Genomic DNA, 19,533 nt, shown 5'->3' on the forward strand with positions numbered 1-19,533 from the left:
CCTAGGCATGGAAAATTACCAGTCCTTGGTTGGCTAAAGGTGGATTGTGTGTCTTTTTTTCAAAGAACCAATATCAGACTTCACCAAGACATCCTTTAGATTGAACCCACGTTTGTAACCTAAACTCATCAATGCCTGGGTGCCCTCTAATCAATAATGGCCAGGGTTTCTTAACAATACCTGCTAGATGCCCACTCACAAAATTGTATGAACAAATGGGATCCTATTGTTGTCCCCACGGAAGGACTAAAAAATCAGAGTGTTATAGATTCAGAGGCCTGGACCTACAAGCATCCAAAGAACATTTCGGATACTCGCTACTCAAAAATTTATTGCACATATCCCTTAAACAAAGATTCACCACCTCATCCGAAGATACGACCCTCCTAACCCTAAGCAACTGGCTCCAGGGCAGGGATTCCACCATTTACCTTGGATGGAAACTATTGAACTGCAAAATACTATTTCTATCAGTCATCTTTGTATAACTGTCAGTGCGCAGGCTACACCCCACCTTGTCTACCAGAGTATCAAGGAACTGAATTCTATCCTCCAACTATGTCAAAGTGAATTTTAATTCCAGAAACACCCCAATGAGGTAATCCCTAAAGCCAAAGAGCCAAAGAGATCCTCAATGCTCCCATGTCATAAGAGGAAGACGTCGTCGATGTAGCGCCGCCGTCCCCTCACACGGTCCCAAAACAAAGAGGAGCACACGTATTTGTCCTCAAAGACAGCCATACAGATGATAGCATACGTGGGGACCACATTGGACCCCATGGCTTTCCCCCGCCACTGCAGGAAAAAAACCACCAAAAAAAAAAAAAAAAATTCTCCTCAAGATGAATTCCAGCAGCGCTAGGACAAACCATGCACTCCTCGGAGCCATGTCGTAGTGAGCCAGCATCCACACCGACGGCATCCAATCCCCTCATCATTAATCGAGGTATAAAGAGACCACATCAAATGATGCCAATATGGACAACTCATTTACATGTATGCCCTTTGATTTTCTCAAAAAGTCACTTGTGTCCTGAATATAAGATGGAAAACCCATAGCATATTTATGCAAAACACGATTCAGGAACAAAGCTGGTCTACTTGAGAGTGACCCCCGGCCTGACACAATTGGTCCACCCAGGGGGTTGTAAAGATCTTTGTGTATATTTGGAAGTGTATGTAGTATTGGAACAATCGGATGATCAACAACAAGATATTCAGACAGTTTCCTGTCAGTTACTCCATCAATAAAGGAGTCATTGACAAGGAGCTGTAGTTCTTTCAAAAATCTCTGTGTAGGGTTAGTGGACAATTTCTCATAGACCTGACTGTCTGACAATTGAGTTCTAATCTCCTCTTAATATTTAGAAGTATCCATGACAATGATCGCACCACCTTTATCGGCTGGTTTGATTGTTATCAATGGATTCTCCCTCAAAGTTCTCAGTTCTTTTTTCTCCTCAATAGACATATTAAAGTTGCGTTGTTTAGGACAATCATCTGTCAGTCTTCTCTGGATTCTGGGGACGGCAGGAATAATTATCTACAATAAGTTTGTTTTCTTGTTTCAAGTGTTTTCTGCTTTTTGCTTCTCTGTGATTGGATGGGAGCAGACCTGTGGGGGAGGGGGGTATAAAACACATGAGCCGGTCACTCCCTGTTGAGACATGTAGAGGCGCGCACGGGTGTGACACAAATCTCCTGCAGGTTCTCTCCTCTCCCTCCACACTGCAGACTCTCTCCTGACACTTTATATGATATAAAGGATGATATTCACCGGTGAGAGACGCAGATTCCTTTCCACTTGATGAAAGTGACTTCCCTGCACCCTGGGATTGTCATCTGAGATCATCCAAGATCCACCGCAGACGATCCAGGAACGGTGAGTGCAAACTGCTGCTATAATGCCAAGAATACATTATTTATCTTCTCTATACATTATACATTGTCTCTGTATACAGTATATACCAGAGAGCACCACCGTATACAGCGTCTGCAGAGAGCACCCCCATATACAGCGTCTGCAGAGAGTGCACCTCCATATACATGCCCGCAGAGTGCCCACACTGTGCCTGATCCCCTCCACATACGGCCATACTGTGTCCACACGGTACCAGATCCCCTCCACATACGGCCGTACTGTTCCCCCCAGGTACCAGAACCCCTCCATATACGGCCGTACTGTGTCCACACGGTACCAGATCCCCTCCACATACGGCCGTACTGTGTCCACACGGTGCCAGATCCTCTCCACATACGGCCGTACTGTGTCCACACGGTACCAGATCCCCTCCACATACGGCCGTACTGTTCCCCCCAGGTACCAGATCCCCTCCACATATGGCCGTACTGTGTCCACATGGTGCCAGATCCTCTCCACATACGGCCGTACTGTGTCCACACGGTACCAGATCCCCTCCACATACGGCCGTACTGTGTCCACACGGTACCAGATCCCCTCCACATTCGGCCGTACTGTGTCCACACGGTACCAGATCCTCACCACATACGGCCGTACTGTGCCCACACGGTGCCAGATCCTCTCCACATACGGCCGTACTGTGTCCACACGGTACCAGATCCCCTCCACATATGGCCGTACTGTGTCCACACGGTGCCAGATCCTCTCCACATACGGCCGTACTGTGTCCACACGGTACCAGATCCCCTCCACATACGGCCGTACTGTTCCCCCCAGGTACCAGATCCCCTCCACATATGGCCGTACTGTGTCCACATGGTGCCAGATCCTCTCCACATACGGCCGTACTGTGTCCACACGGTACCAGATCCGCTCCACATACGGCCGTACTGTGTCCACACGGTACCAGATCCCCTCCACATTCGGCCGTACTGTGTCCACACGGTACCAGATCCTCACCACATACGGCCGTACTGTGCCCACACGGTGCCAGATCCTCTCCACATACGGCCGTACTGTGTCCACACGGTACCAGATCCCCTCCACATACGGCCGTACTGTGTCCACACGGTACCAGATCCCCGCCACCAGATTCCCTCTACGTACGGCCGTACTGTGCCCACACGGTACCATATCCCCTCCACATACGGCTGTACTGTGTCCACACGGTGCCAGATCCTCTCCACATACGGCCGTACTGTGTCCACACGGTGCCAGATCCTCTCCACATACGGCTGTACTGTGTCCACACGGTACCAGATCCTCTCCACATACGGCCATACTGTGTCCACATGGTACCAGATCCCCTCCACATACGGCTGTACTGTGTCCACACGGTGCCAGATCCTCTCCACATACGGCTGTACTGTGTCCACACGGTGCCAGATCCCGAACACAATAAATCAATGAAACAATGATATATCTGAACACCACTAATATAACCAAAGGTTTCTCCAAATTCATCACCAAATGCAACTTTTAGTGACTCCTGCAGTCTCAGCATTATTCACCCCTTACATCACTATACAAACAAGTAGATTACAAGATACAGCGGGGAGCATAGGAGCACCGGCTGCACTACCTGGATGTGCCAGGAGAGGTGGTCACCGGCTGTGACCAGGTTCCTGAGATGTGGTGGCAGCCGGCACTGAGAAATTGGGTTGCACAGTAGTAAGAATAACAAACACTGAAGGCCTCCATATCTGAAATTGATTAGCGGTATGTCTGGAGGAGAAAGGAAACGCTGAAAAGAAAACCCTGCATACAGTGAAGCATGGTGGGGGCTCAGTGATAGCTACAGAGAAGCACGGCGGGGGCTCAGTGATATCTACAGTGAAGCACGGCGGAGGCTCGGTGATATCTACAGTGAAGCACGGCGGGGGCTCGGTGATATCTACAGTGAAGCACGGTTGGGGATTGGTGATGTCTATAGTGAATCATGGCGGGGGCTCGGTGATGTCTATGGTGAAGCATGGTGGGGGCTCGGTGATGTCTACAGTGAAGCATGGTGGGGGCTAGGTGAAATCTACTGTGAAGCATGGTGGAGGCTCAGTGATATCTACAGTAAAACACGACGGGGGCTCAGTGATATTTACAGTGAAGCACGAGGGGGGCTCAGTGATATCTACAGTGAAGCATGGCAGGGGCTCCTTGATATCTACAGTGAAGCACGGCGAGAGCTTGGTGATATCTACTGTGATTCACGGCGGGGGTCGGTGATGTGTACAGTGAAGCATAGGGGGGGCTCTATGAAATCTACAGTGAAACACGGCGGGGGCTTGGTGATATCTACAGTGAAGCACAATAGGAGGTCGGTGATATCTACAGTGAAGCATGGCAGGGGCTTGGTCATATCTACAGTGAAGCACGTTGAGAGGTCGGTGATGTGTACAGTGATGCATGGCGAGGGCTCATTGATATTTACAGTGGAAGCTTGGAGATATCTACAGTGAAGCACGGTGGAAGGTCGGTGATATGTACTGTGAAGCACGGCGGGGGCTTGCTGATATATATAGTAAAGCACGGTGGGGGCTTGGTAATGTATATAGTGAAGCACAACGATGCCCATTGCACCCCTAAAATGCTGCCAGAAGCTGGTGTCTGGCGATGCATCAGGTCTGAAGCAGGTTATAACAGCCAGAAAGTTCTATAAGCAAACATATTGATCATGATGGGGTGAATAATCTGAGACTGCAGGAGTCAGTAATAAGTGTCATTTTGCACAGAATTTGTAGAAACCATTTGTTATATTAGTTGTGATCACACATTTTTCTGACTCTTTACCATAAGACACACCCTAGGTTTAGACAGCAGAAAACAAATTCCTATTAATTAAAACTTCCCTGGTGGTAAAGTAAGGGGTCATTACCACCAATTGTAATGTACTAGGGTAGAATACGGAGGTAAGAAATCTATTGTTATTGTCATTCTGTAGTGTGTATAATACAGACACTGCTCTGCTACATGCACATAGTGACAAACACAGCTCTACTACATGCACATAGACACATACACAGCTCTGCTACACGAACATATAGACACCCCGCTCTCCTGCATGCACATATGTACACATACTTTACATTACCACATTTTGCAGTTCCTTTATCAGAATCTGACTGGAGGCTGCAACAACTGAAGGACCCTCCACATAGTTAACTCTAGGACCTTCTCTGTGATCAGTCACACAACATGAAAGGTCCTGGAGGTAAACAGTGAGAAGGTCCTTCAGCTGCTCGGCTCCTGCAGCCTCCGTCCATTCAGGCCCCAGCCACTTCCTCTCCTGCTCTGCACCGATCACATAGATGAGTGTGCGGCAGGAGGATGGATGGAGGGCAGATCTCTAATCAGGGAGGACACAATCAGTGTTCTTTTCCATCACAGGACGCTGCCCCCAGACTATAAAGTTTTGCTTATTAAAAAAGTGTATTATTGTCTGAAAAACAGGATACAGCAGTTGCGGGTCCCTTCCTCTTGTTGCACAGCTTCTAGCTTCCCAGTTGCAGAAGAAAGTTCACAGTGAAGATTACATGGGATAACAAGCCTTTTACTTCTCAGAACATAAGGTAAAATATGCACAGTCATACCGCACTGTACCAGGAAGAGAAACCAAGCAGGAAGTACAAAAGACTTTTTCACAATACAGTGAGTAAGGAAACATTACACAACATCGCCATCTAGTGTTAGATCAGCATAAAGTCCTCCTTCACACAAAGAAGTCCTCATCTGTTGCATATACCAACACCCTTTCTTAACAGTAAGGACTTATTCAGTTATGCCTCATTTCTTCATTAGTCTCGATTGTCTTTCAGCATTCAATGCCTTTGTTATATCTGCTATCATATCTTCAGTTGGTCAATATTCTAATTTCAGGATTCCTTGTTCCTGGTGATCCCTCAAGAAATGATACTTCACATCAATGTGCTTGGTTCTTGGGTTAACCTTTTCCATCTGAGCAAGAACAAGACATCCTTGATTGTCCTCATTTATTTTTGTTGGTTCCATCTGTGGTTGTCCTAGGTCTGTTGGCAATTGCCTTAACCATAGAACTTCTTGACTCGCATGTGCTGCTGCAACATATTCTGCTTCTGTTGACGACAGCGTTAGTATAGATTGCTTTTTACTAGTCCAACTAATTGGTCCGCCTGAGAGAAAGAAAAGATAGCCACTGGTAGGTTTCCTGTCAGTTGGATCTCCAGCCCAGTCTGCATCAATGTATCCAGTTAAAGTGCATTTATCACTTGTAGGTAGTTTCAGTTTAACATTGCTAGTTCCTTTCAAATAACATATTACTCTCTTCATGGACTTCCAATCCTCTTTATTTGGGTTTGACACTTTTCTACTCAGAATTCCTACTGCTGCTGCGATGTCCGGCCTTGTAACAGCTGCTAGATACAGTCATTTTCCCTTTGCCGTTCTGTACTCTTCATTATTTGGTAACACATTTTGCTTGCTATTCATCTCTTTACGATAACTGGTTTCCTTTGGAGACTTTACTGTTTTTGCATCCTTCAATCCAAATGCTTCGATTATGTCTTGAATCATGTGATTTTGATTAATTACGAAACTTCCATCTTCTCTTTTTATCTGTATTCCAACGTACTGTTTCACATTTCCCAAGTCTTTGATCTTGAAGTGTTGATTCAGAATTCTTAGTATGTCCTCTTTATCTCTTTCTTTTTCAAAACAAACTAAAATATCATCAACATATATGAGTACATAGATCCATCTGTCCATCAGTCTTTTTGTGTATAGGCAAGGATCAGCTTTGCTTCTTTGAAATTTTTCATTTGTGAGCACTTCTGTGATTTTATCAGTTCACGCTTTAGCAGCTTGTTTTAATCCGTATCTACTTTTCTGTAGTTTACAAACTATGTTCGGGTTACTTTTATCCTTGAATCCTGGAGGTTTTTCCATGTAAATATCTTCTGTTAAATGTCCATTCAAAAATGCTGTCTATACGTCCAGATGCTTCAACTCCATTTGTTTCATTGCTGCAACTGCAAACAAAGTTCTTATTGTAGTATGTTTGACAACTGGAGCAAATGTTTCATCATAGTCTTCTCCATATTTTTGAGAATAACCTTTAGCTACGAGTCTTGCTCGGTATCGTTCTGCTGTGCCATCTGTTTGGTATTTTACTTTAAAAACCCATTTACATCCTATAGCTTTTCTTCCTTCTGGTAATTCTATCAGTGTCCATGTCTTTGAGTCATGCATGGATTTTATTTCAGTTTCTGTGACTTTTATCCATTTATTAGCTTCTTCTTCAGGAAGTCGAGATATGACTTCCCAAGAGGTAGGCTCATAGATTTTGCTTGTACTTGCCTTGCATGAAAGACGTATTTGTGGTTTTCCTTTGTTTTCTCTTATTGAACGTCTTGGTTCTGTGTCTGTTTGTAGTTGTATCTCTTCACTTTCAGTATTTTGTTTTTTATCAATTTCAACTTCTTTTTCATCAGATGTTCTTTCGGTTATATCACTGCAGTTTTTCTTATTTTTTTGTTTCTAGTGAAATCATAGTGTCTTCATTTAGATCCTCAATGAATGTCACACTGTTACTCACCGTTAACTCTGTCTGTTTTGGGATCTAGGATTCTATATCCTTTGCAATTTTCACTATATCCAACAAATATTCCTTCTATGGATCTGTTTTGAAGTTTGGAACGTTTTTCTGTTGGAATAAATACAAACACTTTACATCCAAAAACTCTTAAATGAGTCACACTTGGTTTCTTACCCTGCCACAGTTCATATGGAGTTTTGTTCAGTTTTCTAGAAAAAAGTCGGTTTTGTAGGTAAGTGGCTGTCATTGCTGCTTCACTCTAATATTTGTCCGGTAGTTTGTAATCCGTTAGCATACATCTTACCATTTCAGTCAGAGTTCTGTTTTTCCCTTTCTGCTACCATTTTGTTCAGGTGTGTATGAAACAGTCTTTTGATGCTCTATACCCTTTTGTCTTAAGTAGTTTTCTATTTTGTGTCCTGTGAATTCACCTCCATTATCACTTCTAATGACAGTTGGCTTCCTCTGAAACTTGTTATTCGATTTTGTGACGTATTCTACTAATTTATTGAAAACTTCACTTTTGTTCTTGATCAGGTATGTGACTGTGTATCTTGAGTAGTCATCTATAAAAGTCACTATATATCTATTGCCTCCTGATATAGTCACTTTCATCGGTCTACATAGGTCAGTATGCACCAAATCAAGTGGTCTGGTGCTTTTCATCTCACTTTCTTTAGGTATAGATATTCTTGTAGCTTTAGATTTTATACAGCATTCACATCTTATGGTAATTGAGCAATCAGATATCAATAGGTCTTATGTCATTTCTTTCTTTTGTAGCTACTTTCAGGATGTCTGTGTCCTAGACGTCTATGCCACATGTGAATACAATTCTTGTGATCATGTGTACACAACTTCATCTGTTCCTTTAATGTGTCTAGATGATGTAATTGTTCATCTGCCTTGACATTGGTTATTATCTTATTTCCCGCTAGGATTGTACATTCATCATCTTTCAATTTTACAATTTTACTAAGTCCTTTAGCTGTTAGATGTTTTACAGATAACAATCCTCCGTCTAATCCTGTAACATTTAACACATCCAGTTACTTTGCTCCCATCTGCAAGATAAATGGCTTCCGTCTTATTTAAATCAAGTTCAGTAAAGAAACTTTCATTACTTGTCATATGACTTGTTGCTCCTGAGTCGATAAACCAACCTGATGATGATTTCTTATCAGTTACTTTAAATGTGCCATTCCAATTATTTACACAGGAGTCAGAAATTGTGTTTTTCACCTTCGGTGTATTCTCTTTATGGTGTAATTTCTGTTGTTCTGCTTTCCATATAGTACAGTCTTTCTTTATATGTCCCTTTTTCTTACATCTGAAACATTCTCTTTTCTCTTTATTATAGGGTCTCTTTGATTCCGTAGCTTTAAGAGCATTTCCACCATCTTTTTCAGTAGAATCATTTGTTTGCTCTTTCCTTCTTTGATATTCATCTAGGAGTTTGGTCTTCACAAACTCTAATGTGATGTCTGCTTTAGGTCTTGTCTCTAGTGCATTTATTAACCCCTTCACGACCGCGGGCAGTAAAATGACGTCCTATTTTAACGTGACTTAACGACCAGGGACGTAATTTTACTGCCTAAAGTTCATTTGATTGCCGTGGCCATAGCAACGGCTTTCAAATGATGTCCCCTGCTGTTTCTTACAGCAGGGGACCTTTGCTTGACCCCAGGGGGGTGGCATCCTCACCCCCCATCGAAGATCGATGTGATTGGCTGTTCAAATCTGAACCGCCAACCACATCGTTCGCACTAATTTCGGCAAAAATAATGCCTGAATTAGTGCGATACTGTGAGATCCGGCTATGAGGGGCTGAATCAGCTTCACCACATCATAGCCGGAGCGCTAACATGCCGCCCCCAGCCCCTGCAGCACTGATTGGAGCGATCGTGCTATGACGCGCAATCGCTCCAATCAGTGTGCAGTGGGGCGGTCTGATCTGCAGGTGGCCGCCCTCCCCAGGCCTGTGCTGGCCTGCGAGCCCTCCCCCAACATGTCTGCAGCGTGCACTGGCTGGTACTTGTGGTACCACGCCACCGCTGCAGCCGCCGCCGCTGAGGTCACCGCTCCTGCTGCAGTGAGTACTGTGCTCACCTTGCAGCCCGTGCGCGCTCCCGCGATGCCCCCTGCGCGCTCCCGTGATGGCCCCTGCCCGTGCCCCCCTGCGATCTGCCCCCCCACGCCCCGATCTGCCCCCCCCGACATCCCGATCTGCTACCCCCGCGATCTGACTGCCTCCCCCATTATCTCTATTCTGCTTCTGCAGCTCCTTCTCCGGTATCCCCCTCCCCCTCTGCTCCCCCCCTCCCCCTCTGCTCTCCCCCGACGTCCTCTTACCTGTCTTCACCGGGTCGTCCGAGGTCTTCACTGGCCCGATCACATCTGCCTCCATCGTTGGGTCCTTCCTGGGTATTCTGCAGAGCTGTCCAACTTCCTGCCTGCTGCTCCTGTAAAGCCGTCCATCTCACTTGCCTTCTGTTCCTCCTGCAGTTCTTCTGGTCAGTGATCCTCCTGCTAATCCTCTGGGTACTTTGAGTATAACTTTTTTTTTTTTTCTTTCTGTATCCCCTGTCCATTTTTACACCTCATCCGTCCGTGCGTCCCGCCGAGCGCTGATCAAGGATGCAGATAACGTATCTGCATCCGTGATCCGTTTTTGGAGGGACTTTTTTTTCTCGTATCCCCGACGCTTTTAGTATCGCATCCGTCCGTGCGTCCCGCCGAGCGCTTGTCAGGGATGCACATAACGTATCTGCATCCATGGTCAGTTTTCGGCGGGACTTTTTTTTCCCTATCTCCGACGCTTTTTGTATCTCATCCGACCGTGCGTCCTGCAGCGGCCGATTAGTGCACCGCGTCTGTGCGTTTGAAAAGTCAAATGGCGTTCCTTCTCTTGTGAGCCCCGCCATGCGCCCAAAAAATTACTTTCCACCACATATGAGGTATGTGCGTACTCAGGAAAAATTGCACAATACGTTTTATGGTGCAGTTTTTCCTGATACCGTTGTAAAAAAAAAAAAAAAGCTACCTGATTGATGCAAAAATTTTGTGGTAAAAAAAAAAAAAATAATTTTCACGGTTCAACGTTATCAACTTCTGTGGAGCCCCTGGGGGTAGAAGGGGCTCACCAAACATCTAGATAAATTCCTTGAGGGGTCTAGTTCCAAAATGGGGTTATTTGTGGGGGAGCTCCACTGTTTAGGCACCATAGGGGGTCTCCAAACGTGACATGGCGTCTGCTAATGATTCCAACCAATTTTGCTGTCAAATGGTGCTCCTTCTTTTCTGATCCCCACCATGCGCCCAAACAATTACTTTCCACCACATGTGAGGTATCTGCGTACTCAGGAGAAGTTGCACAATACGTTTTATGGTGCATTTTTTCCCTGATACCCTTGTGAAAAAAAGCTACCTGGTTCAAGTAACAGGTTTGTGGTGAAAAAAATAAAATTGTATTCATGGCTCAACATTATGAACTTCTGTGGAGCCCCTTGGGGCTCACTAAACATCTAGATAAACTCCTTGAGGGGTCTCGTTTCCAAAATGGGGTCACTTGAGGGGGAGCTCCATTGTTTAGGCACCTCAGGGGGTCTCCAAATGCAACATTACGTCAGCTAATTATTCCAACCAATTTTGCTGTCAAATGGTGCTCCTTCTCTTCTGAGCCCCACCATGCGCCCAAACAATTACTTTCCACCACATATGAGGTATTGTCGTACTCCGGAAAAAATGCACTATAAATTTAATGGTGCATTTTTTCCTGATACCCTTGTGAAAAAAAAAGCTACCTAGTTGAAGCAAGTTTTGTGGTAAAAAAAATTTTTTTTTCTTTTTACGGCTCAACATTATAAACTTCTGTGAAGCCCCCAGGTGTTCAAAGTGCTCACCAAACATCTCGAAAAAGTATTTGAGGGCTCTAGCTTCCAAAATGAGGTCACTTGTGGGGTAGCTCCATTGTTTAGGTACCTCAGGGGGTCTTCAAACCCGACATGGCGTCCGCTAATGAGTGCAGCTAATTTTGCACTCAAAAATTCAAATGGCGCTCCTTGCCTTCCGAGCCCTGCCGTGTGCCCAAACATTTGATTTCCACCACATATGAGGTATCTGCATACTCTGGAAAAAATGCACCATAAAATGTATTGTGCATTTTCTCCTGATACCCTTGTGGAAAAAAAGCTACCTAGTTGAAGCAACAGTTTTGTGGTAAAATTTTTTTTTTTTTTTTTTCACGGCTCAACGTTATAAACTTCTGTGAAGCCTCCAGAGGTTCAAAGTGCTCACCAAACATCTAGAAAAATTATTTGAGGGCTCTAGTTTCCAAAAAGGGGTGACTTGTGGGGTAGCTCCATTGTTTAGGCACCTCAGGGGGTCTTCAAACCCGACATGGCGTCTGCTAATGAGTCCAGCTAATTTTGTGTTCAAAAATTCAAATGGTGCTCCTTCCCTTTCGACCTCTGTCGTGCGCCCAAACAATTGATTTTTACCACATATGGGGTATCAGCGTGCTCAGGAGAAAATGCACAATAAATTGTATGGTGCACTTTCTCTTTTGTCCCTTTTGAAAATGAAAATGTTATGGCTAAAGTAACATTTTTGTGTTAAAAAGTAAAATTTTGCTTTAGTTCCTGTGAAGCATCTAAAGGGTTAATAAACTTCTTGGATGTGGTTTTGAGTGAGGGGTGCAGATTTTAGAATGGGGTCACTTTTGGGTATTTTCTGTCACTTCGGCCTCTCAAAGTCACTTCAAATGTGATGTGGTCCCTAAAAAAAATATTTTTGTAAATTTTGTTGGAAAAATGAGAAATTGCTGATGAACTTTGACCCTTCTAACAAAAAAAAAATTTTGTTTTGAAAATTACGCTGATGTAAAGTAGACAAGTGGGAAATGTTATTTAGTAACTATTTTGTGTGACAGAACTCTCAGATTTATAGGCATACATTTTCAAAGTTTCAAAATTTTCGCCAAATTTCCGAAATTTTCACAAATAAACGCAAAAAAATATCGGCCTAAATTTACCACTGACATGAAGTACAATATGTCACGAAAAAACAATGTCAGAATCGCCAGGATCCGTTGAAGCGTTCCAGAGTTATAACCTGTCAAAGTGACACTGGTCAGAATTGCAAAAAAATGGCCCGGTCATTAGGGTGTTTTAGTGGCCGGGGGTGAAGGGGTTAAAGCAGTGTATGAATCCGGTAAACTGCACAATAATATTGCTGCTATGTGCCTATCCTTAATATCTTCACCAATTGATGTCAGCTGTGATATCACTTCCATCATAGAGAATATATGCTGCTGCATGTCATTGTCTGCACTCAGCCTCATGCTGTAAAGCTTTTTTAGCAGAAATAACCTGGGATTTAAGCTGGATCTTTCATGTAGCTTTGTTAATGCTTCCCACATTCCCTGTGCTGTATCCTCATTCCTTATGTGGATTAATTGAGCATCTTCCACTAATAGGCTGATAGTAGCTGTTGCTGGTCTATTTTTCTTATCCCATGTCTGATTATTATCATTGGGTCTAGCTGTAGTGATTACTTCCCATAAATCATCTTCAGACAATAACATCTCCACTTTGAACATCCATAACTGATAGTTCTCATTGTTCAGCTTAGCTACTTTGAGTTTTAGCTCTGTGCTATTCATTATTTTTAAACTTGTCTTACTTGTTTGGAGAGAATTGTACTGAAGAATTCTTCTGCATTCACAAGGGTCTTGCTGGGCTTTCTGGTGTCCAGGGTGCCTAGGAACTTGGGTGCCTGGGATCTTGGGTGCCTAGGCTCCTGGGCCCATAACCTGTTGCACAGCTTCTAGCTTCCCAGTTGCAGAAGAAACTTCACAGAGCAGATTACATGAAATAACAAGCTTTTTACTTCTCATAACATGAGGTAAATATATGCACAGACATACAACACTGCACTAGGAAGAGAAACAAGCAGGAAGTACAAAATACTTTTTTACAATACAGTGAGTAAGGAAACTTTGCATAACATCACCATCTACTGTTAGATCAGCATAAAGTCCTCCTTCACACAAACAATGAAGTTCTCAACTGTTGCATATACCAACACCTCTGTGCATGATGGAGACCCACAGTGAGGCCAACCCCTATGTCTGTTATTTCATTAATTGGTCATTTAATGTGTCATCCCCACAGGACACATCCTGGACCCGAGCATGAGCCTCTAAAGGTCTGAAGATGAACAATCCACTGGTGATGGCCAATGTAGAGAGGAGTCTGTAGTACATCATTAACTGGTCTGATCAAGATCAATAAGCTCCTATGGCCGATTCCAATCACTCAGAAAATAGGAAGCGAGTCCAGCACAACATGTGTGGGACAGATGATATCATTGGAAGAATCAGAGCCCTGTTCCGTAACAGCCGGTGTCAGCTCAACCTCCTGCAGGAGACAATCCAGAGTGAGATCTCCAGATACAAAGAGCGGATGTCCAGCTCAGTCTCTGATCTGATCCAGGAGCTGGAGGAGCTGCGTAAATCTAATGTACCACTGACCGCACTGCAGGAGATGGAATCTGATGGTGGTACAGGTGCAGGCCTGGAGAGGCGCCTCCGTGCAGTTCAGACTGTGGACATGGGTCTGATAACTGCAATGTTACACTCCTTGCTATCTAAGATGATCACCGGTATATTGATAAGAATCAACAGGCACGAATTTACTGACCTGTCACTGAACATCAACACAGCTGAGAACCACGTCTATATATCTGACGACATGAAAACTGCAGCCTGGTCACACGGAGACCTGAAGCGTCCGAACGTCGCGGAGCGGTTCTGTCAATCTCAGGTGCTCAGCCACACAGGGGTTTCTACAAAGCATTGTTACTGGGAGGTGGACACCAGCGACACGGGGGCCTGGAGGGTGGGGATGAGCTACGCCAGTGTGGTTAGGAAAAGCTGGGAGGGGTCTGTAGGGAACAATGACCGATCTTGGGCTCTGTGCCGGTGGATCGACAACATGGAGTATGCAGCCATACATAACAGGGCAACCACCCCGATACCCGACAACATCTCCACTCAGAGGTTTGGGATCTATCTAGATTATGACAATGGGCAGCTCTCCTTCTATGCACTGAGTGACCGCGTCATACACTTACACACTTTCTACGCCAATTTCACTGAGCCACTCCATGCCGCCATCTATGTCTGGGACAAAGGGTGTCCTAACGGCTGCTGGGTGCGGATCCGGAGCTACGAGGTGAAATGAAAGATGCGAATAATGGAGAGAACCATCAAGTAATGTGCCCTACTCAGAGACACCTTCATATTAGTCATTACATCAATAAGCCTACAACCTACAATAGCCCTCAGTCCAGTAGACCACTGCGCAACCAGCTCTGTCCTCACCTATTGTACCATCACCCATTCCCTGTAGACTGTGAGCCCTCGCGGGCAGGGTCCTCTCCTCCTGTAGACTGTGAGCCCTCGCGGGCAGGGTCCTCTCCTCCTGTACCAATCTGTTTTGTACTGTTAATGATTGTTGTACGTATACCCTCTTTCACTTGTAAAGCGCCATGGAATAAATGGAATAAATAATAATAATAACATCCCACCACAGAGAGGAGACGAGGAGCAACTGGACTATACTAAGAACTGATGGGAGATTGGAAAAGTAAAAAGGCGCGGAAGGTCCAATAAAAAATATGGATATAATGTTCTGTTGAATAGAAATCCTACAATATCAAGTGTGTCCTGAGTATATTCTGTATAATCTACACAACACAGGAAAGGGATAAAACAAGACATACACAAACTAGGGTCTGCCTGCAGCCACCACTAGGGGGAGCTCCCTGTATACAGAGATACATAAGATCCTGTCTGCAGCCTCCACTAGGGGGAGCTCCCTGTATACAGAGATACATAAGATCCTGTCTGCAGCCACCACTAGGGGGAGCTCCCTGTATACAGAGATACATGCTCATATCCTGTCTGCAGCCACCACTAGGGGGAGCTCCCTGTATACAGAGATACATGATAAGATCCTGTCTGCAGCCACCACTAGGGGGAGCTCCCTGTATACAGATATACATGATAAGATTCTGTCTGCAGCCACCACTAGGGGGAGCTCCCTGTATACAGAGATACATGATAAGATCCTGTCTGCAGTCACCACTAGGGGGAGCTCCCTGTATACAGAGATACATGATAATATCCTGTCTGCAGTCACCACTAGAGGGAGCTCCCTGTATACAGAGATACATGATAAGATCCTGTCTGCAGCCACCACTAGGGGGAGCTCCCTGTATACAGATATACATGATAAGATTCTGTCTGCAGCCACCACTAGGGGGAGCTCCCTGTATACAGAGATACATGATAAGATCCTGTCTGCAGCCAGCACTAGGGGCAGCTCCCTGTATACAGAGATACATGATAAGATCCTGTCTGCAGTCACCACTAGGGGGAGCTCCCTGTATACAGAGATACATGATAAGATCCTGTCTGCAGCCACCACTAGGGGGAGCTCCCTGTATACAGAGATACATAGGATCCTGTCTGCAGCCTCCACTAGAGGGAGCTCCCTGTATACAGAGATACATGATAAGATCCTGTCTGCAGCCACCACTAGGGGGAGCTCCCTGTATACAGTGATACATGATAAGATCCTGTCTGCAGCCACCACTAGAGGGAGCTCCCTGTATACAGAGATACATGATAAGATCCTGTCTGCAGTCACCACTAGGGGGAGCTCCCTGTATACAGAGATACATGATAAGATTCTGTCTGCACCCACCACTAGAGGGATCTCCCTGTATATAGAGATACATGATAAGATTTTGTCTGCAGCCACCACTAGGGGGAGCTCCATGTATACAGAGATACATGATAAGATCCTGTCTGCTGTCACCACTAGGGGGAGCTCCCTGTATATAGAGATACATGATAAGATTCTGTCTGCAGCCACCACTAGGGGGAGCTCCCTGTATACAGAGATACATGATAAGATCCTGTCTGCTGTCACCACTAGGGGGAGCTCCCTGTATACAGAGATACATGATAAGATCCTGTCTGCTGTCACCACTAGGGGGATCTCCCTGTATATAGAGATACATGATAAGATTCTGTCTGCAGCTACCACTAGGGGGAGCTCCCTGTATACAGAGATCCATGATAAGATTCTGTCTGCAGCCACCACTAGGGGGAGCTCCCTATATACAGAGATACATGATAAGACCCTGTCTGCAGCCACCACTAGGGGGAGCTCCCCGTATACACAGATACATGATAAGATCCTGTCTGCAGTCACCACGAGGAGGAGCGCCCTGTATACAGAGATACATGATAAGATCCTGTCTGCAGCCACCACTAGGGGGCGCTCCCTGTATACAGAGATACATGATAAGATCCTGTCTGCAGCCACCACTAGGGGGAGCTCCCTGTATACAGAGATACATGATAAGATCCTGTCTGCAGCCACCACTAGGGGGAGCTCCCTGTATACAGAGATACATGATAAGATCCTGTCTGCAGCCACCACTAGGGGGAGCTCCCTGTATACAGAGATACATGATAGATCCTGTCTGCAGTCACCACGAGGGGGAGCGCCCTGTATACAGAGATACATGATAAGATCCTGTCTGCAGTCACCACGAGGGGGAGCGCCCTGTATACAGAGATACATGATAAGATCCTGTCTGCAGCCACCACTAGAGGGAGCTCCCTGTATACAGAGATACATGATAAGATCCTGTCTGCAGTCACCACTAGGGGGAGCTCCCTGTATACAGAGATACATGATAAGATCCTGTCTGCAGTAACCATTAGGAGGAGCTCCCTGTATACAGAGATACATGATAAGATTCTGTCTGCAGCCACCACTAGGGGGAGCTCCCTGTATACAGGGATACATGATAAGATCCTGTCTGCAGTCACCACTAGGGGGAGCTCCCTGTATACAGAGATCCATGATAAGATTCTGTCTGCAGCCACCACTAGGGGGAGCTCCCTGTATACAGAGATACATGATAAGATCCTGTCTGCAGTCACCACTAGGGGGAGCTCCCTGTATACAGAGATCCATGATAAGATTCTGTCTGCAGCCACCACTAGGGGGAGCTCCCTGTATACAGAGATACATGATAAGATCCTGTCTGCAGTCACCACTAGGGGGAGCTCCCTGTATACAGAGATCCATGATAAGATCCTGTCTGCAGTCACCACTAGGGGGAGCTCCCTGTATACAGAGATCCATGATAAGATTCTGTCTGCAGCCACCACTAGGGGGAGCTCCCTGTATACAGAGATACATGATAAGATTCTGTCTGCAGCCACCACTAGAGGGAGCTCCCTGTATATAGAGATACATGATAAGATTCTGTCTGCAGCCACCACTAGGGGGAGCTCCCTGTATACAGAGATCCATGATAAGATTCTGTCTGCAGCCACCATTAGAGGGAGCTCCCTGTATATAGAGATACATGATAAGATCCTGTCTGCAGTCACCACTAGGGGGAGCTCCCTGTATACAGAGATCCATGATAAGATTCTGTCTGCAGCCACCACTAGGGGGAGCTCCCTGTATACAGAGATACATGATAAGATCCTGTCTGCAGTCACCACTAGGGGGAGCTCCCTGTATACAGAGATCCATGATAAGATTCTGTCTGCAGCCACCACTAGGGGGAGCTCCCTGTATACAGAGATACATGATAAGATCCTGTCTGCAGTCACCACTAGGGGGAGCTCCCTGTATACAGAGATCCATGATAAGATCCTGTCTGCAGTCACCACTAGGGGGAGCTCCCTGTATACAGAGATCCATGATAAGCTCCTGTCTGCAGCCACCACTAGGGGGAGCTCCCTGTATACAGAGATCCATGATAAGATTCTGTCTGCAGCCACCACTAGAGGGAGCTCCCTGTATACAGAGATACATAAGATCCTGTCTGCAGCCACCACTAGGGGGAGCTCCCTGTATACAGAGATACATGATAAGATCCTGTCTGCAGCCACCACTAGGGGGAGCTCCCTGTATACAGAGATCCATGATAAGCTCCTGTCTGCAGCCACCACTAGGGGGAGCTCCCTGTATATAGAGATACATGATAAGATTCTGTCTGCAGCCACCACTAGGGGGAGCTCCCTGTATACAGAGATACATGATAAGATCCTGTCTGCAGCCACCACTAGGGGGAGCTCTCTGTATACAGAGATACATGATAAGATCCTGTCTGCAGCCACCACTAGGGGGAGCTCCCTGTATACAGAGATACATGATAAGATCCTGCCTGCAGCCACCACTAGGGGGACCTCCCTGTATATAGATGTGAGGTAAATCCGGAGATATGACGATAAATCATGATATTCAAGTTATGTCAGGAAGCCCTCTCCTGGTGTCACCCCCCCTTTCCTTCACACAACTCCTTCAATCAGAAAATTTACCACAGGGATAAACGGTTTGTTTAGCAGATAGGTGTCAAAGGAACTGGTCTGTGTTCCACTTACACCTCCAACAGCCATCTCCTCTGATATGGAGATTAGATGATGTGGGAACAATGGACACAGGATGACTCCCTGCCGTGACCCTGTGGTAGGGGCTGCTATCTAATTAGCAAGGCTATGGAAGTATCCAGACAGGACGACTCCAGTAAAATATGGTTCATATCTCGCAAGCCATATTTCCGATAAATATGGCAACCATAAAAATGGTGTTTGCGCATGCGGACGATGCTGGCACACCTTTTTTATGGAAGTGGGAGCTTGGGAAGTACCCCAGGCGTGATATCAGCCAATGGGGAACTAGTAGACAAGTCATGAGTCCTCTCGTTCTGTAGCTAAATCCATAACTGTCACAATGAGAGCGTTGGCGTCTGCCTACGACGCTCCCAGGCCAAGTTATGGCCATATCCCCTGTTGTGGATATTGTCCATAACTCCAGCCAGGGGTGGAGCAGTGCTCCCTCTGAGGTCACTAAGGTAGGAGGGGACCTGGATTTGCCCAGGTTGATAACCCTACTTCGGCCATTTTCCAGTGTTCTTTCGCCGGGGGTCACGTGTAGGAAACATCTGTGGG

At 45.6% G+C, this 19,533-nt stretch overlaps 1 protein-coding gene across 2 annotated transcripts; it reads left to right on the forward strand.

The window, feature by feature from the left end:
* Positions 1-1,674: 1,674 nt before the first annotated feature.
* Positions 1,675-15,272, forward strand: LOC142300929 (tripartite motif-containing protein 14-like). 2 transcript variants are annotated; one of them, XM_075341943.1, is made up of 3 exons: positions 1,675-1,882; positions 5,366-5,484; positions 13,658-15,272. In XM_075341943.1, exon 3 carries the CDS (start codon positions 13,784-13,786, stop codon positions 14,726-14,728), a length of 945 nt encoding a protein of 314 aa, XP_075198058.1. In that variant the 5' UTR covers positions 1,675-1,882; positions 5,366-5,484; positions 13,658-13,783; the 3' UTR covers positions 14,729-15,272. The 2 variants fall into 2 exon arrangements, with proteins under 2 accessions (XP_075198058.1, XP_075198057.1); XM_075341942.1 differs by lacking the exon at positions 5,366-5,484.
* The last annotated feature ends 4,261 nt before the right edge of the window (positions 15,273-19,533 follow it).

Source organism: Anomaloglossus baeobatrachus, chromosome 4 (assembly GCF_048569485.1).
Source record: "Anomaloglossus baeobatrachus isolate aAnoBae1 chromosome 4, aAnoBae1.hap1, whole genome shotgun sequence".
In the NCBI taxonomy this organism is placed as follows: Eukaryota; Metazoa; Chordata; class Amphibia; order Anura; family Aromobatidae; genus Anomaloglossus; species Anomaloglossus baeobatrachus.